Raw genomic sequence first — 27,851 nt, forward strand, 5'->3', positions numbered from 1 at the left:
CTTCAAGAAGCCCCGCCTCTCCCGGGGGGCTCCCTCCTCCTTCTCCCCCCCCCCTCCCCGGGATCCGTGCGGGCCGGTTCCCTGCGTTCACCTGGATGGGGGGTCCCTCCGCCCTCCACCTGCCGGAGCCCCGGCGCGGAGAAGAGGAAGAGGAGAAGGAGGAAGAGGCGTCGGTGAGCGCTGCTGGTTCTCTTTGGAGAGACCCGCGCAGACTGCGGGCGCTGCGTAAATGCCCTCGCTCGGGGCCTGGGCCCGCCCTGTGCGCCAAAAAACCGCGCTTTGCGAGCCGCGCTGGGGCTGCGAGCAGGCGCCCAAAACGCAGGCCCGCCTTCCTGCCTCCTGCCCGCCAACGCCGCAAGGGCGCACGCCAGCGCCGGCAGCCAGAAAGGGCCTCCTTCCCTCCCTGCGAATTGGGGAAGGGGCTTCTCTGGGGCTGTTTGCAGAGGTATCTTTAACGAGTGGGAAAGGGGTGGTGGTGGTGGCAAGGCCTGCCCTAGCCCACCCCCTCCCTTCAATTATTGCATTTTTGTCTATTAAATATATTATGCTTGGATAATGGGATGGGGGGCGCTTTATCTACCGTCCATCGGGGACACATGTTGGCTGAGCAATATTTGGGGAGAAGGGGCTTCTTTTGGGCTGGGGGAAATGTTGCAGAGGTATCTCTAAAGAGGGGAAGGGGGTGCCATGGCCTAATCCTACCCCCACCCCCCCTTATAACCATTTATGTATTATGCCTGTTAAATGGTTTTGATTGAAGGCTGTTGAAGGGGTTGGCTTCCTAGCCACCACGAGTGCTGGACACATGTTATGGGGAGGGGGAGCTCTGTTTGGGGAGAGCGGAGGGGGTTCTGGAGTTGTTTTCAAAGGTATCTTTAAAGGAGGAGAAGGAAGTATTATTAGGGCCTGTCCTAGCCTTCCTTTCCTTATAACCATTTATTGCATTTATTATGCCTAAGATATGGTAGTGCTTGGGGCAAGGGGTTGGGGGTCTTCCTGTTCCCCTTCAGTCACTGGCACATGTTGGGAAAGTTGTGGCTGGGCCATATTTGGAGGGGGGAAGGGATTTATCTGAAGTGCCTAATTTTTCCTATGGGATTTGGATTGCTTTGGAGGGTCCTTGGGGCTTGCTGATTTTTTAAAAAAATACATACATAAATAAATGTAACCTTTTAACTATAGATACATGGTTTCTGAGCAGTTTCCTTGTTTTTCTCTTGCTGTTTTCAGTCTTTTGCTGTTGTAAGGCTTCTGGCATTTCTTGTTAGGCCTGTGTTTGTGTGTGTGTGTATGTGTGTGTTAGGCTACATATATACATACATACATACACACACACATACACATACATATACATGTGTGGCCTAATAAGAAAAGCCAGAAGCTCTACAAAGAACTGAAATCAAGAAAACAACATAATATTTGGAAAGATAGATATATATATGTTTTCGTAGATTTTCACAGGTACAGGTATGACGGTCTTGGTATATTCGGGTTTCTTCCCGTGTAGGATTTGGAAATTTCTGGTGACGTTTCGACGAGGTCCCACTCGTCATCTTCAGGCTGGTGTCCTTAGAACAAGGACAGAAACACCAGCCTGAAGATGACGAGTGGGACCTCATCGAAACGTCGAGTGGGACCTCATCGAAACGTCGCCAGAAATTTCCAAACCCGAATATACCAAGACCGTCATATATATATATATATATATATATATATATATATATATATATATATATATATAGATATATGGATGTATGTATGTATGTATGTATGTATGTATGTATATTAGCTTTCCTATTTTTTTTTCCTCCTGGCGATGCTAAGAATCATATCAGTGGTCTCTAAAAAAAAAATCCATGTTTTGGCTTTGCATATTTGCATCTAGGGATGTTTGTTCTTTCTCTTCCTTTTTTTCTTCCTTTTTTAAAAAAAATCAAGTTGCCTTAATAGCTTTCAATGCTTTTACAACTGATTTAGTGAAGAAGAATAAAAAAAATATCTGCAACCATTTTTTTCTCTCTCTTTCAGTTTCTGGCTGGGGCCTTATCTTGATTTCTCCAAGCCACCATGCCTGGTGAGAGGTGAGTTGCATATTTGTCAATGCTCCACCCTTCAGAAGGTTGGTTTCTGAAACTAGACCTTTTCCACTCTTCAGTAAATTAGAAAGACTCCAATTCAATAATGAAGATTCAGCTTATTGCTCAGTGTGGTGGCTCCCTCCGCTTGTTCCTTGCTTTATTTGACTTCTATCTCACCTTTATTACTTTATTAGTAACTCAGGACAGTAAGAGTCTTTCCTCCTCCTATTTTCCTTACATCAACCCTGTGAGGTGGAGAGTTGGGCTGAGAAAGTGACGGGCCCAAAGTTACCCCTAGAAACATAGAAGTCTGATGGCAGAAAAAGACCTCATGGTCCATCTAGTCTGCCCTTATACTATTTCCTGTATTTTGTCTTAGGATGGATATATGTTTATCCCAGGCACGTTTAAATTCAGTTCCTGTGGATTTATCTACCACGTCCGCTGGAAGTTTGTTCTAAGGATCTACTATTTCAGTAAAACAATATTTTCTCATGTTGCTTTTGATCTTTCCCCCAACTAACTTCAGATTGTGTCCCCTTGTTCTTGTGTTCACTTTCCTATTAAAAACACTTCCCTCCTGGACCTTATTTAACTCTTTAACACATTTAAATGTTTCGATCCTGTCCCCCCTTTCCCTTCTGTCCTCCAGACTGAAAAGTAAAAGTAAAAGGTTCTCCAGCATGTGCCTGCTAGTCATTCCTGACTCTAGGGGGCAGTGCTTTTCTCTGTTTCTAAGCTGAAGAACCAGGGCTGTCCAAAGAAGTCTCTGTGGTCATGTGGCCAGTGTGACTTAACCACGAAGGCCTACCACCAAAGGTGGTCCCTATTTTTCTATTTGCAATTTTTACGTGCTTTCAAATGTAAAAATTGGCAGAACCTGGGACAAGTAACAGGAGCTCACTCAGTTTCGCAGCACTAGGGATTCGAACTATTGACCTTCTGAACAACACGCTCCGTGTCTTAGCCATGGAGCCACCGCATCCCAAGGATTATGATTAATTTAGGTCTGTTTATTTATATCAGCCCTACAGCCACCTTTTTCACACAAGTGATTCTGGGTGGCTGACAAGATTCAAACAAACCAGCCCCCAGCCACAATCCCTCCCAGCTCCCAAGTTTGACCCTCCCCACGCACCTCCAATAGAGCAAAGCTCATTTAAGTCCTTTCCTGGGGGTGGGGAACAAATGCCTGGGGGAACAGCTGGGTTTTTCAATGAGAACGACTTAACAGGGTTGGGCCATCTGAGCCTCCACCATACTTCAACAGAAGACTTCACCAGAAGAGCCCTTCACTCCTCCACTCAAAATAGAATACCCTACGAGACTAGACTTTCAATCCTGGGCCTAGAAAGTTTAGAACTAAGACGCCTTAAACAAGATCTAAGTATTGCCTACAAGATCATATGCTGCAACATCCTGCCTGTCGGCGACTACTTCAGCTTCAACCACAACAACACAAGAGTACACAACAGATTTTAACTTAATATTAACCGCTCCAAACTTGACTGTAAAAAATATGACTTCAGTAACTGAGTTGTCGAAGCGTGGAACTCATTACCAGACTCCATAGTGTCATCCCCAAACCCCCAACACTTTACCCTTAGATTATCCATGTTTGACCTATCCAGATTTCTAAGAGGTCAGTAAGGGGCGAGTACAAGTGCACTAGAGTGCCTTCCGTCCCCTGTCCTATTGCTCTCCTATATCTCCTATACCTTTCTTCTATTCCTATATCTCTTCTTCTATTCTTTCATTGATATGTTCTATCCCTATATCTTCTTTTCTATTATTTCTTAGATATATTTTACTATGTATCTCCTCTATAACCGTCATCATGTATTTACTATGTGTATATAGATATATACCCACTAAAACCCTCATTGTGTATTGGACAAAATAAATAAATGTTGTACCACAGGACAGAAGACAAAAGTGACCCTAGAGTCCAATAAGATTAACATTATTGAGAAGAAGGGACCCTCAGCATGCCATCTCTACTACATTTAGTGGGGTGAACAGAAACTAAAGAAGAAAGGGGGGGTGTCAAACCAATAGTTTTGGATGTTACATAAAATGAAGCTTCCTTATTTGGCCTCGGTAGAAAATCCAACAAGATGACCTTGGTTGGAGCAGCGTTAGATTGGTAACATATGCCTAGACCAGTGGGGTTTTTTGGCCATGCAAGATGGATGAACAAACTTCCAGCAGACGTGGTTGGTAAATCCACAGTAACTGAACTGAAACATGCCTGGGATAAACATAGATCCATCCTAAGATAAAATACAGGAAATAGTATAAGGGCAGACTAGATGGACCATGAGGTCGTTTTCTGCCGTCAATCTTCTATGTTTCTATTTCTAAAATCCTGCCCCATAATATATAATTCTTGCTATTCAAAAAGGGAAGGAAGCCTAAAAGACCATTAACTTGGTTTAAACATTTGCCCCCATTAAAAATCAAATTGCCCCCTGTGGGGTGTGGGCCCCACATTGGGAACCACTAACCTAGACTAAAGAGTTATATGCGTAGAAATGATATAAAAATAATCATTTCAGGAAAGGCACCGATAGCCTGGTGTTCCCTCAATTTTCGCGGGGGATGTGTTCCGAGACCGCCCGCAAAAGTCAAATTTCCGCGAAGTAGAGATGCGGAAGTAAATACACTATTTTTGGCTATGAACAGTATCACAAACCTTCCCTTAACACTTTAAACCCCTAAACTGCAATTTCTCATTCCCTTAGCAACCATTTAGATTATTACTCACCATGTTTATTTATTAAAGTTTATTAAAAAAATATTTATTAAAGGCGGACAAAAGTTTGGCGATGACCTATGACGTCATCGGGTGGGAAAAACCGTGGTATAGGGAAAAAACAGCAAAGTATTTTTTTTAATTAATATTTTTGAAAAACCGTGGTATAGCTGTTTCGCGAAGTTCGAAACCGCGAAAATCGAGGGACCACTGTATACTATCAGTCTATTAAATCTATTAAAGCCTAGTTTGGAATATACTATCAATCTATTAAATATGAGATGAGCTAGGATAAAAAACACAGTGAAGAGGGAGGAAGAAGAAGTAGAAAGGTAAAGGGAGAGAGAAAGTGGAAAGAACAAGGGGGATAGAAGGAGGAAGAAAGCAGATGGAGATGGAGGGGAATGTAAGTGAAAGAAGAAATACAGACCAATGAATAAGAGTTGAAAATAGGTACAAAATAAGATATTGATCGTTGACTGATTGAATTTAAATGCATAAATATGCATGTTATTGAAATATTTTAAGGTATGTGTGTATTGATATATAAATGGAATTGTGGAAAAATTAAAATGTGTTTTTAAAAAAGATGACCTTGGTTGATGGAAAGGATCTGGAGCATTTTGGCGGTACCAGATCTAATAAGAGAGGCAGAAACCACTAGTAGAACGATTGTCTGATACAGTGATCTCTCGATTAGCGCGGGGGTTACGTTCCAAGACCTCCCGCGCTAATCGATTTCCGCGTTATAGTGGTGCGGAAGTAAAAACCACCATCTGCACATGTGCGCCATTTTTTTCATGGCCGCACATGCGCAGATGGTGGAGTTTGCGTGTGGGCGGCGGGGAAGACCAAGGGAAGGTTCCTTCAGCCGCCCAACAGCTGATCTGCTCCGCAGCGCGGAAGCAGCGAGGAGCCGAAGATGGGGTTTCCCCGTTGCCGCGCTGCGGAGCGGATCAGGTGTTGGGCGGCTGAAGGAACCTTCCCTTGGTCTTCCCGCCGCCCAGGCAAAGGGGAAACCCCAAGATCGCTTGCCGCTTGCCGTATTGCAGCTTGGAGCCTTGCTTCGCCTCCTTCGCTGCAATACGGCAAGCGGCAAGCGATCTTGGGGTTTCCCCTTTGCCTGGGCGGCGCTGGGGCCATGCGGAGCCGCTCATCTAGGGGGGCGTGGACCGGCAAGGTGCCCTCCGCTCTCTCTCTTTCTCTCCCTGTTACCGGTGTGGTATAAGAGAGAGAAAGAAAGAGAAAGGAGGGCGACTTGCCAGTCCACGCCCCCCTGGATGAGCGGCCCCGCATGGCCCCAGCGCCGGACTCCGCCGTTGCCTCCGCCCTTGTTCGGCTCTGCAGCTGAGAGGCCACGTCCACCCCCCTCCTCGGTGTCCCCGGCACCCAGCGTCCCCACGCCGCCTCCACCTCCCGGTAATGCGCCCGACCTCTGCCTCTCTCTTTCTCTCTCATATACCACGCCAGCAACAGGGAGAGAAAGAGAGAGAGAACTAGCGTGGACTTATTTTTTATTTTTTAATATTTTATTTTTTTAATTAATATTTTTTGAAAAACCGCGTTGCAGCGTTTCGCGCTAATCGAGACCGTGGTAATCGAGGGATCACTGTATATAACTTGGTTCTATGCCATGGAGGACTTTACAAATGATGACAGCACCTTGAATTATACCTGGCAGCCAATGTAGCTTGCATTAATGGCATAATGAAAAAATGCCCAAGACTGCTTATTGCAATATTCTGGACCAGCTGTGGCTTTTGAACGCTGTTCTTCAAGGGCAGCCCCATGGAGAGTGTGTTGTTGTAATCCAAATCTCTCTTGTAGTGACCGCAAGGACGGGAAACCTGAGAAAGCCGAGAGGGACGGTGCTCCCGAGTTTGTTGTTCGGACCCGCAAAAGGAAATCTGACGTAGTAGTAAGTACCCATTTGTAATGGATCGTCCTCTGTTGTAAAATAAGCACATGGTTGTCTGAGCTGAGTAAAATGGGGTTGTAATCTGGAGTAGGACGCAGGGTTGATGGAAATGATCGCTGATTGAAAAATGGCTCAGAGGGAGGGAGAGGGGGAAAGAGAGAGGGAGAGAGGGGGGGGAGGGAAGGAGAGAGTAACACACACACAAAAAAACACCTTTATTGGCCACTACCCGCTATCCACACCACACCAGGCTTCTCATCTCCCTATTTTAAGCAGAAGGATCCTAAATTCATGGTAGGTAGCAGTATTGGGTTCCTATCTGGACGGGGCAGAGAACGGTGCACCAGTAGTGGAAAGGGAGCTCCATGCTTAGATCTGGGTGGCCAGTGGGCGTTTACACACATCAGAGCGAGATTTTGCTTCTGCGCATGCTCAGGAAGCAAAATCTTTTGAGAGGACATGCGTGCGCGTGAGATTTTGGCGGTTTTTTGCTTCTGCACATATGCGAAAGCAAAAAATAATCGCTGAAAACTTGTGCACCCACACATCTTCTCGTAAAATTTGTTTCCTGTTCAGGCATGGCCACCCAAAGCTCCACGTGCAGCAGGATCGGTAGTGGCAGTAAGTTGGAACCACCACTAGGTAGGTAGCTAGGTAAGGTAGGGTTGGGTGGGAGGAAGGAAAGAAAGAAAGAAAGGGGAAGGGAGGGAGGGAGGGAGGAAGGAAGAGAGAAAGAAAGAAAGGGAAAGGGAGGGAGAAAGAAAGAAAAGAAAGGGGAAGGGAGGAAGGAAGGAAGAGAGAAAGAAAAAAGGGAAAGGGAGGAAGGAAGAAAGAAAGGGAAAGGGAGGAAGAAAGAGAGAAAGAAAGAAAGGGGAAGGAAGGGAGAAAGAAAGAAAGAAGGAGGGAGAGAGAGAGAGAGAAAATAATAAAACTAAACCCTATTTTTAATCATACATTTGACCTGGCAATTATTCCACCGCAGCCCAATATTTTTTTTAAAAAACCCTACTGCATAGATGAAAATCTGGTGAGCTTTGTTTCATCCCTAGGATCTGCCCAAGGTAATTCTACTAGGAGTTGTGACCGATTAGTATTTGGAGGGCCTGTAGGTTCCCCTGTAACTTGTGGGTGGGAGATCTTTCTAATCGGTAGAAGCTCAAGGAAGAATCTTCTCCAAATATTTCTGGAGATAACCACGGATTGGAGGCAAAAACTTTCCCCTCTTGGCATCCATTTTCTTTGCCATAGACATGAGGGGCTGTTTTCTACCTCTGCTGTTGATCTACTCTGTGAAAGATTTGATTCCAGTCTAGAAACATTAACTTCTTAATAGTTAATGTTGCTGCAGGCTATTGAGTTTGTTTTGCTACTTGGAGAAAGAAGCAAGTCATCTGAAGTGAGGCAATACATACCAAAGTAGTAACAGTAATTAAAGTAACTACTTTTTAACTATGATAACAAGTGGTGTTACGAAGACAGCTGAAGGGCCTTAGTTCAATTAGAACAAAATTAACTTCAGTAGTACATCTGTACTATTTTTGCACTGCAAATCTTAGTCCTGAATTTCTCTTTTCTTTCAGTTTTTACAAGATCCAGACGAAGATACTTCCAGTATAAATACAACCAACAGGAAATCAAATGAAAGTCAGGTAACTAGCACTTTAACATCACCGGACATATTATGATGAAATTTTCATGAATGGAAAGTTACTTCATAGGCATGAAACCCTATCCTTTTTCTCTGCATAAATCTGCAAAATAATATTTTTGTTCCATTTTTGTGCCTGTCATTTTTCTTATATCTGATTTATTTATTTACCGTATTTATTTATTTATTGGATTTGTATGCCGCCCCTCTCCAGAGACTCGGGGCAGCTAACAGCAATAACAAGACAGCGTACAATAATAATCCAATACTAAAAACGATTAAAAACCCATTAATATAAAAACCAAACATACAGACAGACAGTCATACCATGCATAAAATTGTAAAGGCCTAGGGGGAAAGAGTATCTCAATTCCCCCATGCCTGGCGGCAGAGGTGGGTTTTAAGAAGCTTACGAAAGGCAAGGAGGGTGGGGGCAATTCTAATTTCTGGGGGGAGTTGGTTCCAGAGGGCTGGGGCTGCTACAGAGAATGCTCTTCCCCTGGGTCCCGCCAAGCGGCATTGTTTAGTTGACAGGACCCGGAGAAGACCCACTCTGTGGGACCTAACTGGTTGCTGGGATTCGTGCAGCAGAAGGCGGTCCCTGAGATAATCTGGTCCGGTGCCATGAAGGGCTTTATAGGTCATAACCAACACTTTGAATTGTGACCGGAAACCGATCAGCAACCAATGCAGACTGCAGAGTGTTGGTGTAACATGGGCATATTTGGGAAAGCCCATTATTGCTCTCGCAGCTGCATTCTGCATGATCTGAAGTTTCCAAACACTTTTCAAAGGTAGCCCCATGTAGAGAGCGTTACAGTAGTCGAGCCTCGAGGTGATGAGGGCATGAGTGACTGTGAGCAGTGACTCCCGGTCCAAATAGGGCCGCAACTAGTGCACCAGGCGAACCTGGATGAACACCCCGCTCGCCACAGCTGAAAGGTGTTTCTCTAATGTGAGCTGTGGATCAAGGAGGACGCCCAAGTTGCAGACCCTCTCTGAGGGGGTCAGTGATTCTCCCTCCAGGGTAATGGACGGACAGATGGAATTGTCCTTGGGAGGCAAGACCCACAGCCACTCTGATTGTTTGGCTTGGCATGACTTTTAGGTTATCTTCACTGTTTTCCATTTGCATTTTCTCTTGCTGGTGGTAAGCTGCCTAGAATCTGCCACAAATTAAGTAGCGTGTGCTACTATGGAGAATTTATTAATAAAATGCTCTTACAGCAAAAAACAAAAAAAAAGTTCTTGGTTATGGATTGACTTTGATCAGGATAAACTGGTCTAATTGTCAATCAGCCTTTAAAATATTAACCTCTTGAGTTTTCTCAAATGAAAAGAACACTTTCCGATGTTCAGCATCAGGTAATATAGATTTCATTTTATTTGAAAAGAGGCTGTGAGATATCTTTCATCTGAAACAACTATGCCTGTTTTATGAGTAGCAAAATGGGCCAGTTCCTTTCCTAGCCTATTTTGCTACTCATAAAACAGGCATAGTTGTTTCAGTGGATATAATCAACTTGTGTCTTAGTATATTACCTATCGCTGTGTATCTCAATATTGCAATACTGAAGCCCAAGTTGCTCATTTTTTATTCCTTAAAAAAGGCAATGTGTAAGAATAGAATAGAATAGAATTTTATTGGCCAAGTGTGATTGGACACACAAGGAATTTGTCTTGGTGCATATGCTCTCAGCGTACATAAAATAAAATATACATTTCTCAAGAATCATGTGGTACGACACTTAATGATTGTCATAGGGGTCAAATAAGCAATGAAGAAGCAATATTAATAACAATCTTAGGATATAAGCAACAAGTTACAGTCATACAGTCAACATGGGAGGAAATGGGTGATAGGAAGGATGAGAAAAACTAGTAGAATAGAAGTGCAGATTTAGTACAAAGTCTGACAGTGTTGGGGGAATTATTTGTTTAGTAGAGTGATGGCGTTCGTAAAAAAACTGTTCTTGTGTCTAGTTGTCTTGGTGTGCAGTGCTCTGTAGCGACGTTTTGAGGGTAGGAGTTGAAACAATTTGTGTCCAGGATGTGAGGGGTCAGCAAATATTTTCCCCGCCCTCTTTTTGACTCGTGCAGTATACAGGTCCTCAATGGAGGGCAGGTTGGCAGCAATTGCTTTTTCTGCAGTTCTGATATGTATGTATGTATGCATGTCATCTAATAAACAAACAAATCTAATAAATAAATAAATAAATACACATGTGCAATACATTTATAAGGAATATGTGTTTTAAAAATAGTGCTATTTGGGCAGCTGAGTTCTTTGACTATAGCAATGAATGTTTGCTACAATATGTTAGTTCACTGCTTCTTACAAGTACAGTGGAACCTCTGGTAACGAACATAATTCATTCCATAACTTTGGTCGCAAACCAATTTGGTCGTGCCCTGAACCTAATTTTGGAAATTTGGCCCTTACCAAAAAAAAAAATGGTGCACAGAAAAAAAATTGGTGACATTTTTTGGTCGGAAACCAATTTGGTCATAGTCAGAAGCATTTGTGACCAGAGATCTGCATTACTGCACTAAGTCTTCACTACTATTAATCTTCTCATCGTTCCCATCACCCATCTCCTCCCACAAATGACTGTATGACTAACTTTGTTGCTTGTGTCCTTATGTTTTCTGTGCTTGTGAAACACGTAGATAATATGTGGCAATTATAGAAATGGCTTTCATAACTTTTTAGACCTTCTGTTTCCTTCAGTGTACAACGTACAAAACTAAGGGTTGCATCAAACATCCTAGCCTTGCAACTCTTAAAAGATTACATGGCATCTTTTGCTACACTTAAAAGTGCTTTGCAGTAACAGTATGTCATCTTGATCACTTTGTATGCTTGTGATGTCAAAGTTTAGATAGCTTGCTACTCTATAGGAATTGCTGCCAGATCTTGCAAAAACGGAAAAGGCTTTAAAACAGTGGTTCTCAGCCTGGGGGTCGGGACCCCTTTGGGGGTCGAATGACCATTTCCCAGGGGTCGCCTAAGATTATGGGAAAAGACAAATTTCCCATGGGGTTAGGAACTAAACTTCTATTCTGGCGCCTTGGAGCATATTTTTACAATCTGACCAATCAGGTGGGAATGTCCCTCTAACCTTCCTGCCAATGAGCTTCAAGCTCTTTTGGGAGAATCGGCACTCGAATTATGGTTGGGGGTCACCACAACATGAGGAACTGTATTAAGGGGTCGTGGCATTAGAAAGGTTGAGTACCACTGCTTTAGAAGAACACATTTGAATGGCAGACTGAAATGCAATATTTATTAATTTAGCATGCCTTGCTTGATGGCTAAAGTTTATCAAGAGGCCAATGAAGTGATCTGGAGTTTTAGGTCACTTTCATTGAGTATCTAAAGCAGTTACAAGGTAGAAATGTGAAATGTTCTTTCTTTTAAAATAAAATAAAAAAATATTGGATATCCTTACAACTTAAATTATCAGGGGTTTCTGTGTTTCATTGGGGTTACAAAGGCATCTAGTTTATTTAAATCCTTTGCAAGAGTTAATGTTAGTCCTTCAACTCCTTGGCATGCTACTAGCACATAATGTATTCAGAGCATGTATTTTCAGAATGTAAAGATTAGTGTAGATGCTGGATTACAGTTAGGACCTACAATTCCTTCGGTACACAGCAGCACTATCATCTTGAGATGGCTAAATTCATATATTTTGTGTCTGGTTTGTACATGCATTGAATGGAAACAATCTTTTTAAAAAGAGAGAGAGAGAAGAAGGAATTACGTTTTTATTTCTTCAAAGTTTATTTACCATTAAAAATATCAGAAGTAGCAGTTTGGAACTTTCATGTTTTCTTTTTTTTAACTTTTTTTTGTAAAAAGAATAGGTGAATAGTAGAAGTATGAATACGTTTTAAACTTTGTGTTGGATGTAGTTTATATATGAAGATTTACTATATGAGGTTTAACAAATTTCTTCTTTTCATTTAAAGTAATAAGTAGATTTAAAGTATTAATAATGTATTTTTTTTCTGTATTGAAATTTATCTTCTAAAATAAGCGGGGAAACTGCAACCCCACTTTTATGTTAAATGTATGTTTGTTTGTATTGTCTATTTTATGAAAATTAATACAATTTATTGAATTAGAACTTTCATGTTTTCTTTCCATCTGAATCCCTCTGTATCTTTATTTTTCTCCACCACAAGGGAACTTTTGCCATCAGATAGAAAATAAACAGGTGAGATTCTAAAGCAAAATCCCTGTTTTCCTTCTGCAGAATATAATTTTCTCTGGTGAAGCAACTCCAAGCATGGGAAATTCTCTTTAACTATACTAACTGCAGTTCTGGTGACCATTTACTTGTTCTCTTGAAGTCGTCAAAGTTTTTGAGATGGGATCATAAGCAGAATAAACTGCCTTGTAAACAATCGTGCTGGAGAAACAGTTATAAAGAGGCAGGGTGGAGAAAACCCAATCTTTAACTTGTAAACTTGTTGGAACTTGTAATTGTTGGAAAATTAATCTGCAGTTCAGTAAACCTCTTTGGGACTTTGAACTTTGACTCTCTGCCGTTGTTTTTCTTTCGATAGTCAAATTATGCCGTGTGTCCTTATTCGCACTTGCTGATCCCTACGCCAGAGAAAGATGAAGAACTTGAGAATGTCAACTTTACAACTTCTAAGCATCGGAGGCTGGTTTCGGCTAAGGAGACGCCGTTACCTGTTTTGGGGTAAGTTTCTCACCCTTTCGATATACAGTGATACCTGGTCTTATGAACCCATCTTCATGTGAACTTTTCGTAATACGAACCCGATGTTTAAGATTTTTTTGCCTCTTCTTCCGAACTATTTTCACCTTACGAACCCGAGCCGCCGCCGCTGGGATGCCCTGCCTCTGGACTTCCATTGCCAGCCGAAGTGCGGGGATTTCCCTGAGGCTCCCCTCACTGGGATTCAAAGCGGCAAAAATGAAGGCAATCGAAATCCCAGAAATGAAAGAACGGGCACTTCGGCTGGCAACAGAAGTCCGGAGGTGGGGTTTCCCAGCGAGGGGAGGCTCAGGGAAATCCCAGCACTTCGGCTGGCAACAGAAGTCCGGAGGTGGGGTTTCCCAGCGAGGGAAGGCTCAGGGAAATCCCAGCACTTCGGCTGGCAACAGAAGTCCGGAGGTGGGGTTTCCCAGCGAGGGGAGGCTCAGGGAAATCCCAGCACTTCGGCTGGCAACAGAAGTCCGGAGTCGGGGATTCCCAGCAGGCAAGGCAAAAGACTTTTGGGACTTTTGGGATGGGTTGCACGCATTATTTGCTTTTACATTGATTCCTATTGGGAAAATTGCTTCATCTTATGAACTTTTCTGCTTACGAACCTGGTCACGGAACGAATTAAGTTCGTAAGACGAGGTATCACTGTATGCTTTTGTTGTTTTTTCCCCTTGATAGTTATGAAACCGCTTAATTGAGATGATGAGAAACTGAGCACTTTTATTTTTCATTCTGGGGTGGCATTACGAGAGCGAGGAGGAAGTAAATTATCACAAGAGTTGAGGGGAATCATAAGCTTTTAAACTACCTAAAGCCTATCTGGTGGCTTGTAAACCCGTTTTATTTGCCTCTGATAATCATATGGCAAATTTTGCTTCCATTCAGCGATTGGCAGTACCGTCTCAAATTCCTTTGAGTTGCTCTAGGGGAGATTCAGAAATGGTGGGAAGTTTAATCCAGCTCTGTTTTCATGTTTTTTTCTTTTTGGTAGTTGGGCAAATAGAGATGAACTGTGGCAAAACATGCTCAGTAAGGAACAGAAGTACGCAACAGATAAACTTTATATGGAAAAGCATCCACTCCTGGAACCTAAAATGCGAGTGATTCTCCTAGATTGGCTAATGGAGGTGAGACGTTGTTTTGCTCATGCAAACATGCAATGCTGATTGAATTGTCTATTTTGCGCTATTTTCATCATCTGTCATTCTCACCGTATAATTTTATCTCTGAGGCTTGCAACCTTGTTTTGTTCTCGAAAGGTGCCTCTGATCAAACTCTTCAGCTCATAAAGTTGATCATTCAGCCAGAAGCATTTCTTATATGAAACTAGTAAGATTATATATCAGTCATGTTTACCTTGACGATTTTTAAGACCTGCAGAGTTTATTTTTATTTAGTTTGTTTGTTTGTCAAATACAAGTTAGCAGGTATAAGTATCAACATGAAGAGGAATACGGTAAATATGGAGTACGAATAAATGGGGACCATAGGACAGGAATAGTAGTCATAGACCCTCATACAGACCTCTCTTAGGAATGGAGCAGTGAAGGGCTACCAAATTCTTTACTACCACACTGTGGGCACGGCTTATGCAGGATGCCCTGCATTTTCTTTCAACATCTTTCAGTGCAAATTGGATGCTCTGGGGTGGAGCTCCATTTTTGCTACCCCACTGTGTCCCTGTCCCCATCCAGGCAGTAGCCCACCCCTGGAATGGGATGAGGTCAGACGGTAGACGGTTTGCGGTTAAAGCTATGGGGGTTTGACTATGTAACAAAAATGTCAGGTAGCGCATTCCAGGCATTGATCACTATGTTGCTGAAGTCATATTTTCTTCAATTAAGTTGGGAGCGGTTTACTTTGTATCTATTGTGTACTCATGTATTACTGCGGTTGAAGCTGAAGTAGTTGTTGACAGGTAGGACTTCAGCACCAAGAATTCTCCAGCAAGCCATGGGAATTGAAGTTGAAGGGGTGTGCATAAGTGCACTAGCGTGCCTTCCGTCCCCTGTCCTATTGTCTCTCCTATATCTTCTCTTCTATCCCTATATCTTTTCTTCTATTCTCTCATTGACATATTTTAGTCCTATATTGTCTCTTCTCTTCTTTCTTTGACATATTTTACTTCGAGTGTATCCTCCATAACCTTCATTGTGTATTGGATAAAATAAAAAACTAAATAAATAATAAGTCCACAAGTCTTAAAGTGGCCAAGGCTGACTCCCCTCCTATAAATGATTATCTCAACAATAATATCATACTCGGGAGCACTTTTTGCTGTTGGCAAACGATTTCCAACTCTGGGTAACACTAGGTGGCCAGTAGCCATCTTATCTTCAGGACTTGGAGCTGGTGTGGAGTTCTCAGAGGCCTCCAAAGATTAATTGAGTCCTCCCATCATTTATTGACCCTCAACTCCTTGGACAGTCCCATTAAACTTAGGGTCTGATATTGGCTGTTTTGAGAAACCCTGATTTCATGATTGGTTGCAAAAGGAAATAAAAAGTTGGAGTAAGATTCTGGATGGTTTCACTGCCATTTAAAAAACAACAACATATGTGCATTGTTCATTTGTATATTGCAGGTTTGTGAGGTCCACAGACTTCATAGAGAGACATTTTATCTAGCTCAGGATTTCTTCGATCGGTTTATGGCCACACAACAGAACGTCGTAAAGACGATCCTTCAGCTGATTGGGATCTCGTCTTTATTTATTGCTGCTAAACTGGAGGTAAAATCTTAGTGTTTGAGCTGTAGAGCACTGTTTTTCAAATTGGCAAAGTTAAAATGTGAGGACTTCTATTCCCAAGGAGAAGAATAAGAGTAAAAAATGCAATCAGTTGAAGAATAATGTATCTTGGCTGTTTTAAGACATTTTTCTATTTGACGAGACCCAAGTTATATAAAGCTGCTATTCTGTGTTATTTGTCAATATGGTTGGCTTTAGTTGATTGAAGCTAAGAATGTTTAATTTAATTTAATTTAATTTATTAGATTTGTATGCCGCCCCTCTCCGAAGACTCAGGGCGGCTCACAACAACAATAAAAACGGTATAACAATGGAACAAATCTAATAATAAAATTACATTTAAAAAACCCCAACAATTTAAAAGCCATACAACACATACATACCAAACATAAAATATAAGAAAGCCTGGGGTAGATGTCTTAATTCCCCCATGCCTGGTGATATAGGTGGGTCTTGAGTAACTTGCAAAAGACAAGGAGGGTGGGGGCTGTTCTAATCTCCGGGGGGAGTTGATTCCAGAGGGCCGGGGCCGCCACAGAGAAGGCTCTTCTCCTGGGGCCCGCCAAACGACATTGTTTGGTCGACGGGACACAGAGAAGGCCAACTCTGTGGGACCTTATCGGCCGCTGGGATTCGTGCGGTAGAAGGCGGTTCTGGAGGTATTCGTTTCATTATCCAAAATGTAAATCCATGCAAGATAACCGTCCATCTTTATCTGTTTCCCATGTTTACAGACAAGGGTCATTCTTTGTCAAGTGGACCAGGTGAAATTGAAGCCTTATTTGAAAAGAAACCATCACAAAAACAACATACAGTGGAACCCCGACATAAGAGCTGCTCTACTTAAGAGCAACTCGAGATAAGAGCTGGGAGGGGAGAGATATTTTTGTTCTACTTACAAGCCCAAATTCGAGATACAAGCGCCAAGGAGCTGTCTCCTGAAGCCAAACGCTAACTTCCGCGTTCGGCTTCAGGAGACAGCTGCGAAGCGGCGCGCGTGTTTTAAAAGGTTGCAGCCGGCCTGGGGGGCTCGGGGGGGTGCTTGCAGCTTTCTTTCTTGCTCTTTTTCTTTCTCTCTTTTACCTTCCCTTCCTCTATTTCTTCTTTTCTTTCTCCTTCCCACCTTCTTCCCTCCCTCCCTTCACTCATTCCTCTCTTACTCTCCCCTTTCATAAGTTTCCTTGCTTCCTTCCTCTGTTCCTGTCCCTTCCCTCTTTCCTTCCTTCCTTCCCACCCTCCGTCCATTCATTCACCCATTCCTCTCTTGATCGCTTAAAGCCGGTCCCTGGTGCAAAAAGGGTTGGGGACCTCTGTCCTACAGGATTGGGTGGCAGAGAAGTTGAACATATGTAAATTTAAAAGTTTAAGAAAGTTTACAAGTTAAGTGAAAGAAACTTCATTATTCATTTATATGTACATGTACATTTCTTCATTAAAAACATGTCTTTCTGCATAATTTAGACTAACTTTGTGAGTTTTTTGAGGGCTGGAACCAATTAAAATTATTTACATTAATTCCTATGGGGAAAAGTCGTTCGAGATAAGAGCTGCTCGACTTAAGAGCCCAGGTCCGGAACGAATTAAACTCGTATCTCGAGGTACCACTGTATATGATAGGAAAAGACACGCTCTTTCCAATGAATTTAAAATGAAGATGATTGAAGGTGATGAAACAGCTCTCTGTTTTCTCACCTTCAATCACCTTCATTTTTATTTCACTAGAAGGAGCATGCTTTTTTCTGTCATGTGTGTTGTTTTTGTGATGGTTTCTTTTCAAATAAGGCTGCTAAAATCAGTCAAGTGGACACCTGGTCCACTTGACAAAGAATGACCCACAACCGAATGCGCCAGTGTATTGATTCCCTTCTCTGTTGCAGGAGATCTACCCTCCAAAGCTTCATCAGTTTGCCTATGTCACCGACGGTGCTTGCACAGAAGAAAACATTATCGGCATGGAGCTCATTATTATGAAGGTTGGTATGGCTGTATGTTCTCTTTTGAAAGAAATGAAGAAAAGCAACTGTACCGATTGTTGTGGTTAGCTCTGGCCCAGCTCCTGCCCCAAGGAATGTGCAGGTGGATGTGGGGGAGACATCCACATGCCCCAGGCCTGTTTTACTCCTGATGGATTCTGCCCATGAAGCCTCCTCTGACCAAGGCAGCATGAGTGACAAAGAAGAGGGGAGTTTGGCAGACAGCCCAGGAGGAGATCAATCATCTGTATCATCCTTGGATTCTGAACAAGAATTAATGACACATCTACGCATGCGTAGATTGATGCATAGGAGACAACAACCAAAGGATTATTACAAGAGAAAATGAGGCCACCTGTGGTTGGGTGGGGCTCCAGTAATTAGGGCTTCTGCTATAAATAGCAGCATGTGGGTTTGGCCGTTGTGAAAGAGTGTCTGATCACAGTTCTTCGGGAATCGTGTGTTGTGGTTTTCTGGACTTTGTTGATTTTTTCACGTCTTTGAAACCAAAGCAGAGCAACGTGTGTGTCTCACTTCCTTGGAAGAAGAAGGGGTGTGAAGTTTCTTCACAGCTGCTAGCTAAGGACTTAATGACTGCTTAAGGGAAATTGTACAGACTACCCGGTTGTTTTGGGATGAGTGCTCTTTGCAATACAAAAAGAGTGCTTGGTTTATTTTGAATTTTGTGACAAAGAACATTGTTTTGAATTTTCAAACATGTGTGTGTCTGCAATTTGTACCCTTGAATTTTCGGGAGGCTCCTACCAGAGAGCCAGGCAGAACACCGATAAGAATATTTTGTAGCTCAGGTTGAACTGTGGGGCCATTGTTGCTCTCTGAGGTTGACTGCTTTCTTGCGGGCATTTCATTACCAAACTAGGTAACATCATCAGTTTTAGGGTTTGGTCTTATTCGGGGAAGGGTTGCCGGCTCCTGCCATTACCCACACACTCTGCACACCGCTCTGTGTTTTTGGTGGGTGCGCGTGAGCAAAATTTTGCTTCTGCGCTTGCGTGTGAGATTTCAGCAGGGTTTTTGCATGCACACTCCATTTTCCCTACCGGAATACCACTACAGACCCCTCACATCCTGGACATAAACACTCACATCCTGGTCACCACACTTCAAAAGAGACATTGAAACTCTGGAGAAAGTGCAAAAAAGAGCAACGAAGATGATTAAGGGACTGGAAACCAAGACTTACGAAGAGAGACTGAGAGAACTGGGCCAGAGCGGACATGATAGCAGTCTACAAGTATACGAGGGGATGTCACAGAGAGGAGGGGATCACTTTATTCTCCAGGGCACCAGGGGGCTAGACGAGGAACAATAGCTGGAAGCTGACCAAAGAGAGATTCAACATGAAGATAAGGAGGAACTTCCTGACGGTCAGAGCGATCAACCAATGGAACAACCTACCAGCGGACGTTGTGACGTTGTCTAGACATTTTTAAGAGAAGATTGAAGTGCCACATGACTGGTGTACTATAGGGTTCCTGCTTGGGCAGGGGGGTGAACTCGATGGCCTTATGGTCCCTTTCAACTCTAACAATAAATAAATAAATAAATCAAACAAACAAACAAACAAACTGTTTCAACTCCTACCCTCAAAATGACGCTATATGCACACCAGAACAACAAGACACAAAAACATTTTTTCCCCGAAACACCATCACTCTGCTAAACAAATAGTTCCTTCACCGCTGTCAAACTATTCACTAAGGCTGCATTGCTATTACTGTTAGTCTTCTCATCGTCCCTATTCCCCATCTCCTCCCACTTATGACTGTATGACTGTAATTTGTTTGTATCCTTACGATTTATATTAATATTGTTTCCTGATTGCTTATTTGCACCCTATGACAATCATTAAGTGTTGAACCGCATGATTCTTGACAAATGTGTCTTTTCTTTTATGTACACTGAGAGCATATGCACCAAAGACAAATTCCTTGTATGTCCAATCATACTTCGCCAATAAAGAATTCAATTTTTTTTCTTTTCTTCCAGGCGTTGAATTGGAACCTGAGTCCCCTGACGATTGTGTCCTGGCTAAATGTATACATGCAAGTCGCGTATCTCAGTGAGATTTGTGAGATGCTGATGCCCCAATATCCCCAAGATATATTCGTGCAAGTAGCAGAGGTAATGATAGAACCTGAAAGGTTTCCTCTCTCTCTCTCTCTCTCCCCCTCCCTCTCCCTCTCTCTCTCTCTCAGCCTGAAAATTCTATCTCTCTCTCTCTCTCTCTCTCTATCTCTATCTATCTATCTATCTATCTATCTATCTATCAATCATCTATCTATTATCTATCTATCTATCTATCTACCTATCTATCTCTATTATCTATCTATCTATCTATCTATCTCTATTATCTATCTATCTATCTATCTATCTATCTATCTATCTATCTATCTACCTACCTATCTATCTACCTATCTATCCACCTGTCTGTCCATCCATCCATTCTTCCATCCATAAAAATATGTACAAGATAATAAGTATGGTATAAACATAAACAAAAGCAAAGTAGGTATAGGTAAATTTGGACAGTCGGACAGGGATGGTAGGCATGATGGTGTACTTATGCACGTCCCTTATAGACCTCTTAGGAATGGGATGAGGTTGACTGTAGACAATCTAAGTTGAAATTTTTGGGGGTTTGGGGAAGAAATCCCAAAAGTCAGGTAGTAGATTCCATGCATTGATCACTCTGTTGCTAAAGTTGTATTTTCTGCAGCAGAGTTTCGAGCAGTTTACATTGAATTTGAATCTATTTTGTGTTGTTGTGGTTGAGGCTGAAGTATTCATTGACTGGTAAGACACTGCGGTAGATGATTTTATGAGCTGCATTTAGATCAGATTGAAGGCGACGTAGCTCTAGGTTTTCTAAGCCCAAAATTTAAAGACTAGTGAAATAAGGTATTCTGTTGCGAGCAGAGGAGTGGAGGGCTCTTGTGAAATATTTCTGGACTCTCTTAATTGAGAAGAGCTGGGGTGGCGCAGTAGATAGAGTGCTGTACTGCAGACCACTGAAGCTGACTGTAGATCTATAGGTCAGCGGTTCAAATCTCATCACCGGCTCAAGGTTGACTCAGCCTTCCATCCAGGGGGTAAAATGAGGACCCGGATTGTGGGGGCAATAGGCTGGCTCTGTAAAAAAGTGCTATTGCTAACATGTTGTAAGCCGCCCTGAGTCTAAGGAGAAGGGCGGCATAAAAAATTAGATAGATAGATAGATAGATAGATAGATAGATAGATAGATAGATAGATAGATAGATAGATAGATAGATAGATAGATTGTATTAACGTGTGAAATGCAGTGTGGGTTCCAGAAAGGTGAGCTGTATTCGAGGATTGGTCTGGCAAATGTTTTGTATGCTCTGGTTAGCAGTTTAATATTGAGTCTTCGGAGTCTTTGGAGAGGTGTGGCATACAAAACTAAATAGTAATAATAATAATAGTAATAATAATAATAATAATAATAATATTACTATAATTATTTATTATAATTATAATTATTGCTGGGCGCAGTACCAAAGGATCTCAGCGGACATTTGAAAACCATTGGAATTGACAAAATCTCCATCTGTCAATTGCAAAAGGCCGCTTTACTGGGATCGGCAAACATAATTTGCCGCTACATCACTCAGTCCTAGGTGCTTGGGAAGTGCCCGATTGGTGATGAAATACGAAATCCAGCATAGTGATCTCGTTTGCTGTGTTGTACTATAATAATAATAATAATAATAATAATAATAATAATAATAATAATAATAATAATAATAATAATAATGGTCGTCTGATCACTGGCCACCTTCTTTTCTCAGCTTTTGGACCTGTGTGTCCTTGACGTGGGCTGTTTGGAGTACACATATGGTGTCCTGGCGGCTTCGGCGTTGTACCACTTCTCCTCACTCGAGTTGATGCAGCGGGTTTCAGGTACGATTATCTACATTCAGGACTGGGAAGTTAAAAACAGTGTGAAAGATGCAAGAACATTGTTTCTGGGTTGTTGTTTTTCCAGGATACGAACTGAGCGACATAGAGAAGTGCGTGAAATGGATGGTCCCCTTCGCGATGGCTATCAAGGAAGTGGGGAGTTCGGCGCTGAAGCAGTTCAGAGGAGTCCCCGCTGAAGATTTGCACAATATACAAATGCACATAAACACCTTCGACTTGCTGGTAAGTTAACACGGACCCACAAATGTTGTTTGCCTTGTTAATTACTGATAGTCCTTGACTTATTATTATTATTATTATTATTATTATTATTATTTATTGGATTTATATGCCGCCCCTCTCCGAAGACTCAGGGCGGCTGACAGCAATCATAAAACAGCGTACAATAATAACCCAATACTAAAAAACGATTAAAAACCCATTAATATAAAAAACCAAACATACATACAGACATACAATGCATAAAATTGTAAAGGCCTAGGGGGAAAGGGAATCTCAATTCCCCCATGCCTGGCGGCAGAGGTGGGTTTTAAGTAGCTTACGAAAGGCGAGGGTGGGGGCAATTCTAATCTCTGGGGGGAGTTGGTTCCAGAGGGCTGGGGCCGCCACAGAGAAGGCTCTTCCCCTGAGTCCCGCCAAGCGGCATTGTTTAGTTGACGGGACCCGGAGAAGACCCACTCTGTGGGACCTAACTGGTCGCTGGGATTCGTGCAGCAGAAGGCGGTCCCTGAGATAGTCTGGTCCGGTGCCATGAAGGGCTTTATAGGTCATGACCAACACTTTGAATTGTGACCGGAAACAGATCGGCAACCAATGCAGACTGCGGAGTGTTGGTGTAACATGGGCATATTTGGGAAAGCCCATGATTGCTCTCGCAGCTGCAACTGCATATTAACAGTTTGTTTAGCAAATATTGGAAATTACAACAGCGCTTACAACAGGTACTCGCCAATGATGGGTTCCCACCACACCGGTAGGCAGTGATGGCCTTCTACTGGATTGTATCCCTCTGTTAATGCAATTTAGGATTGCATTGGCTTTTTTTTGGTTGCTGCCGCACATTTCTGGCTCATGTTTAATTGGTTCTTCACTAAGATTCGTAAGGTCCCTTTCACAGTTCCTGCTTTTTTTAGCTTCTTGGATGAGAAGCGAAATGTCTTCGAAAGAAAAACCAGAAAGTCCATTTGCCTCTTGAAAAAGAAAACAAAACACCTTTGGAACGACCTTTTCATTTGTATATGTAAAGCAAAGCCGCTTTGCAAATCTCATAGCTGTACAATCAATGTGTGCACTTGAATGGATGACTTAATATATATTATATATATTTATTGGATTTGTATGCCGCCCCTCTCCGTAGACTAACAACAGTGGTAAAAACAACATGCCACAATCCAATACTAAGACAGCTAAAAACCCTTATTTTAAAAACCAATCATACATACAAACATACCATACATAAATTGTAGAAGCCTAGGGGGAAAGAATATCTCAGTTCCCCCATGCCTGATGACAGAGGTGGGTTTTAAGGGGCTTACGAAAGGCAAGGAGGGTGGGAGCTATTCTAATCTCTGGGGGGAGTTGGTTCCAGAGGGCTGGGGCCGCCACAGAGAAGGCTCTTCCCCTGGGTCCCGCCAAACGACATTGTTTAGTTGACGGGACCTGGAGAAGGCCCACTCTGTGGGACCTAACTGGTCGCTGGGATTCGTGCGGCAAAAGGCGGTCCCGGAGATAATCTGGTCCGGTGCCATGAAGGGCTTTATAGGTCATAACCAACACTTTGAATTGTGACCGGAAACTGATCAGCAACCAGTGCAGACTGCGGAGTGTTGGTGTGACATGGGCATATTTGGAAAAGCCCATGATTGCTCTCGCAGCTGCATTCTGCACGATCTGAAGTTTCCGAACACTTTTTTAAAAAATACTACCTTTTGTAAAAATAATCCCGTTTGGTATTCTTAGAAACATAGAAGATTGACGGCAGAAAAAGACCTCCTGATCCATTTAGTCTGCCCTTATACTATTTCCTGTATTTTATCTTAGGATGGATATATATGTTTATCCCAGGCATGTTCAATAAATTTAGTTCCTGTGGATTTACCCACCACGTCTGCTGGAAGTTTGTTCCAAGCATCTACTGCTCTTTCAGTAAAATAATATTTTCTCACGTTACTTCTAATCTAATTCTTCTCTTCCAGGACAAAGTTCGAGCCAAACAAGCTATGCTAGCCGAGAAGAACAGATGTTCTCCTTTGCCCACCGGTGTGCTCACCCCACCTCAAAGCAGCAAGAAGTTCTCTCGGACCTCGAAATAGCTAATACTGCTGCTCCTTCTCCTGATCGGCTGCTTTTTAAAAACACAACTTCCCCTTCCTGTATTTTTATTTTCACCGTTGTGCATTTTTTGCGCGATGCTGCCAATGACTCCAGATTAAGCTGAGAAAAAAAATCCTTTATGTATTTTTATTGAAGGAACCGACCCGATTTGGAAAACGGGGGATTTTTTCCCCTTTTCTTTTTTAAATATGGAATGTCTATCTTTGAATGAACTCTTCGAATATACCAGCCACCTCGAAGGGGGATGTGCTTGGATTGCTGCTAAGGAAAGAGTTACTTTCGATGTGCTGAGGTTTTTGCCGTCTGGTGTTGGGAAGCTCCAATGATGCGCTGGTTGCAGTTTAGCCATGGGAGGCAAGCCTGTTCACAGATTTGAGTTTACAGCCTTTGTAAATGCTCTTATGTATCTCTAATTTTTTTTTAAATAAAGTGCAGTCTTTGATAATGGCACTTTGTATTAATGTCACAAGGGCCGAAGGCTGGGAACGGAGAGGATTTATGCAGAGGTTGTAAGAGCTCCAACACTTGAGACTTTTAAGAGGAGATTGGACTGCAGTTTTGTCTAAAATGGTGTAGGGATTCCTGCTTGAGCGGGAGGGGGGGGTTGGACTAGATGACCTGCAAGGTCCTAATCTATGAAGGTTATCCAGAAATTAAGGTTACAAGGCACGTAGCTCTCATGGGGAATGTTTACAGGGGAAATTGGTATTACTATTGTGTAGTGGGAAGCCAGCGGAAGAGAATGAGCAGTGCTAGTGGTCAGTAGATTTATTTATTTATTTATTTATTTATTTATTTGATTTGATTTGATTTGATTTGTATGCCGTCCCTCTCCGTAGACTCGGGGCGGCTAACAACAATAATAAGACAATATAAACCAGTGATTTTCAACCTTTTTTGAGCTGCGGCACATTTTTTACATTTACAAAACCATGGGGCACATTTGGGGGGGGGGGGCGGCTAAAAAAGTTTGGACAAAAAAATTCTCTCTTCCTCCCTTTCGCTCTATTTCTCTCTCCCTCTTTCTCTCCGTCTTTTTTTTTCTCTCCCCATCCCTCTTTCTTTCTCTCTTCCTTCTTTCCTCTTTTTTTGCTCTCTTTCTCCCTCCCTACTTCCCTCTATGTCTTTCTCTCTCCCACCTTCCCTCCCTCTCTTGCTTTCTTTCTCTCTTGTTCTCTTTCTCTATTTCTTTCTTTCTCTTGCTTGCTTTCTCTCTTGTTTTCTTTCTCTCTCTCTTGCTTGCTTTCTCTCTCTCTTGCTCTTTCTTTCTTTCTCTCTCTCTTTCTCTTTCTTTCTCTCTCTCTTGTTTCCTTTCTCTCTCTGAGCTTCGCGGCACACCTGACCATGTCTTGCGGCACACTAGTGTGCCACGGCACACTGGTTGAAAAACACTGATATAAACAAATCTAATACAGTGATACCTTGTCTTACAAACTTAATTGGTTCCGGGACAAGGTTCTTAAGGTGAAATGTTTGTAAGACGAAACAATGCTTCCCATAGGAATCAATGGAAAAGCAATTCATGCGTGCAAGCCCAAAACTCACCCCTTTTGCCAGCCGAAGCGCCCGTTTTTGCACTGCTGGGATTCCCCTGAGGCTCCCCTCCATGGGAAACCCCACCTCCGGACCTCTGTGTTTTTGCAATGCTGCGATTTCACTGAGGCTCCCCTCGCTGGGAAACCCCACCTCTGGACTTCCGTTGCCAGCGAAGTGCCCATTTTTGCGCTGCTGGGATTGCCCCACTGGGATTTCCTTGCAGCATCACAAAAACATGGAAGTCCAGAGATGGGGCATCCCAGCGGCGGTGGTGGGTTTGTAAGGTGAAAATAGTTTGTAAGAAGAGGCAAAAAAATCTTAAACCCCAGGTTTGTATCTCGAAGTTTGTATGACGAGGCGTTTGTAAGATGAGGTATCACTGTATTTAAGTTTAAGTTAAATTAAAAAACCCTAATTTAAGAAACCAATCATACATACAGACATACCAAGCATAAATTTTATAAGCCTAAGGGGAAGGGAATATCTCAATTCCCCCATGCCTGACGACAGAGGTGGGTTTTAAGGAGCTTACGAAAGGGCAAGGAGGGTGGGGGCAACTCTGATCTCTGGGGGGAGCTGGTTCCAGAGTATCGGGGCCGCCACAGAGAAGGCTCTTCCCCTGGGTCCCGCCAGACGGCATTGTTTAGTCGACGGGACCCGGAGAAGGCCAACTCTGTGGGACCTAACTGGTTGCTGGGATTTGTGCGGCAGAAGGCAGTCCCGGAGATATTCTGGTCCGATGCCATGATCATCGACTGGCATTGTGGTGAAGGTTAGAAATGGGCGTCCTCATTCATTTCCCTCCAAGTGTGAAGTGTGCGCAGTAATAGAATAGAATTGTATTGGCCAAGTGTGATGGGACACACAAGGAATTTGTCTTGGTGCAGACGCTCTCAGCATACATAAAAGAAAAAAGATACATTTGGTACAACACTTAATGATTGTCATAGGGGTCAAATAAGCAATGAAGAAACAATATTAATAAAAATCTTAGGATACAAGCAACAAGTAACAGTCATACAGTCCTAAGTGGGAGGAAAAGGATGATGGGAATGATGAGAAAAACTAGTAGAAATAGAATTGCAGATTTAGTAAAAAGTTTGACAGTGTTGAGGGAATTATTTGTTTAGCAGAGTGATGGCGTTCGGGAAAAAACTGTTCTTGTGTCTCGTCTTGGTGTGCATTGCTCTGTAGCGATGTTTTGAGAGTAGGAGTTGAAACAGTTTATGTCCAGGGTGTCAGGGGTCAGTAAATATTTTCCCCGCCCTCTTACGCTACCTGAATGCTGCTACGATGGGTGCCCAAGATGCTTACTGAGGCGCAGAAAAACGACAGAGTGTGTGCTGCAAGAGAATTTCTTGTCTGTTTCGAGATTGAAGGTGAAGCTTTTCTCAACTATAGTGACGGGAGAAACTTGGGCTTATCACCCTATTCGAGAGAGCAGACGTCAACCAATGCAGTGGCGCCATACCCATTCTCCTTCAGCCAAAAAATTCAAAACTCGGCAATTGGCAAGAAAAATCTGGGGCCCCCATCGCGCACCAATCTTTGGCCCCCATCGCAGCAGCGTTCATGGCCGTAGCGAATTACAGCACACACTTTGCACTTGGAGGGAAGTGGAATGAGAAACATAGAAACATAGAAGTCTGACGGCAGAAAAAGACCTCATGGTCCATCTAGTCTGCCCTTATACTATTTCCTGTATTTTATCTTAGGATGGATATATGTTTATCCCAGGCATGTTTAAATTCAGTTACTGTGGATTTACCAACCACGTCTGCTGGAAGTTTGTTCCAAGCATCTACTACTCTTTCAGTAAAATAATGTTTTCTCATGTTGCTTTTGATCTTTCCCCCAACTAACTTCAGATTGTGTCCCCTTGTTCTTGTGTTCACTTTCCTATTAAAAACACTTCCTTCCTGAACCTTATTTAACCCTTTAACATATTTAAATGTTTCGATCATGTCCCCCCTTTTCCTTCTGTCCTCCAGACTATACAGATTGAGTTCATTAAGTCTTTCCTGATACGTTTTATGCTTAAGACCTTCCACCATTCGTGTAGCCCGTCTTTGGACCCGTTCAATTTTGTCAATATCTTTTTGTAGGTGAGGTCTCCAGAACTGGACATAGTATTCCAAATGGGGTCTCACCA

General features: G+C 42.7%; 2 protein-coding genes across 4 annotated transcripts in view; one reads left to right on the forward strand and one right to left on the reverse strand.

Moving 5' to 3' along the window:
- LOC139171835 (uncharacterized protein F13E9.13, mitochondrial-like) overlaps positions 1–342 on the reverse strand; it is a 28,877-nt gene extending 28,535 nt beyond the window's left edge. The window contains exon 1 of the mRNA XM_070760280.1: positions 92–342. The gene's annotated coding sequence lies outside the window, so the exon portion shown is untranslated. The remainder of the gene's footprint in view (positions 1–91) is intronic.
- On the forward strand, positions 1–24,608 carry CCNE1 (cyclin E1). Of its 3 annotated transcripts, none has more exons than XM_070760278.1 (12): positions 1–173; positions 2,029–2,081; positions 6,661–6,751; positions 8,332–8,400; positions 12,975–13,114; positions 14,136–14,271; positions 15,729–15,875; positions 17,771–17,866; positions 19,877–20,011; positions 21,697–21,808; positions 21,894–22,051; positions 24,025–24,608. In XM_070760278.1, the coding sequence occupies exons 2-12, from the start codon at positions 2,068–2,070 to the stop codon at positions 24,139–24,141; spliced, it is 1,215 nt and encodes a 404-aa protein (XP_070616379.1). In that variant the 5' UTR covers positions 1–173; positions 2,029–2,067; the 3' UTR covers positions 24,142–24,608. The 3 variants fall into 3 exon arrangements, with proteins under 3 accessions (XP_070616379.1, XP_070616378.1, XP_070616380.1); XM_070760277.1 differs by having other exon boundaries at positions 60–445; XM_070760279.1 differs by lacking the exon at positions 1–173 and adding an exon at positions 356–445 and having other exon boundaries at positions 8,332–8,391.
- The last annotated feature ends 3,243 nt before the right edge of the window (positions 24,609–27,851 follow it).

The sequence above is a fragment of the Erythrolamprus reginae genome, chromosome 9 (genome assembly GCF_031021105.1).
Source record: "Erythrolamprus reginae isolate rEryReg1 chromosome 9, rEryReg1.hap1, whole genome shotgun sequence".
Lineage (NCBI taxonomy): Eukaryota > Metazoa > Chordata > Lepidosauria > Squamata > Dipsadidae > Erythrolamprus > Erythrolamprus reginae.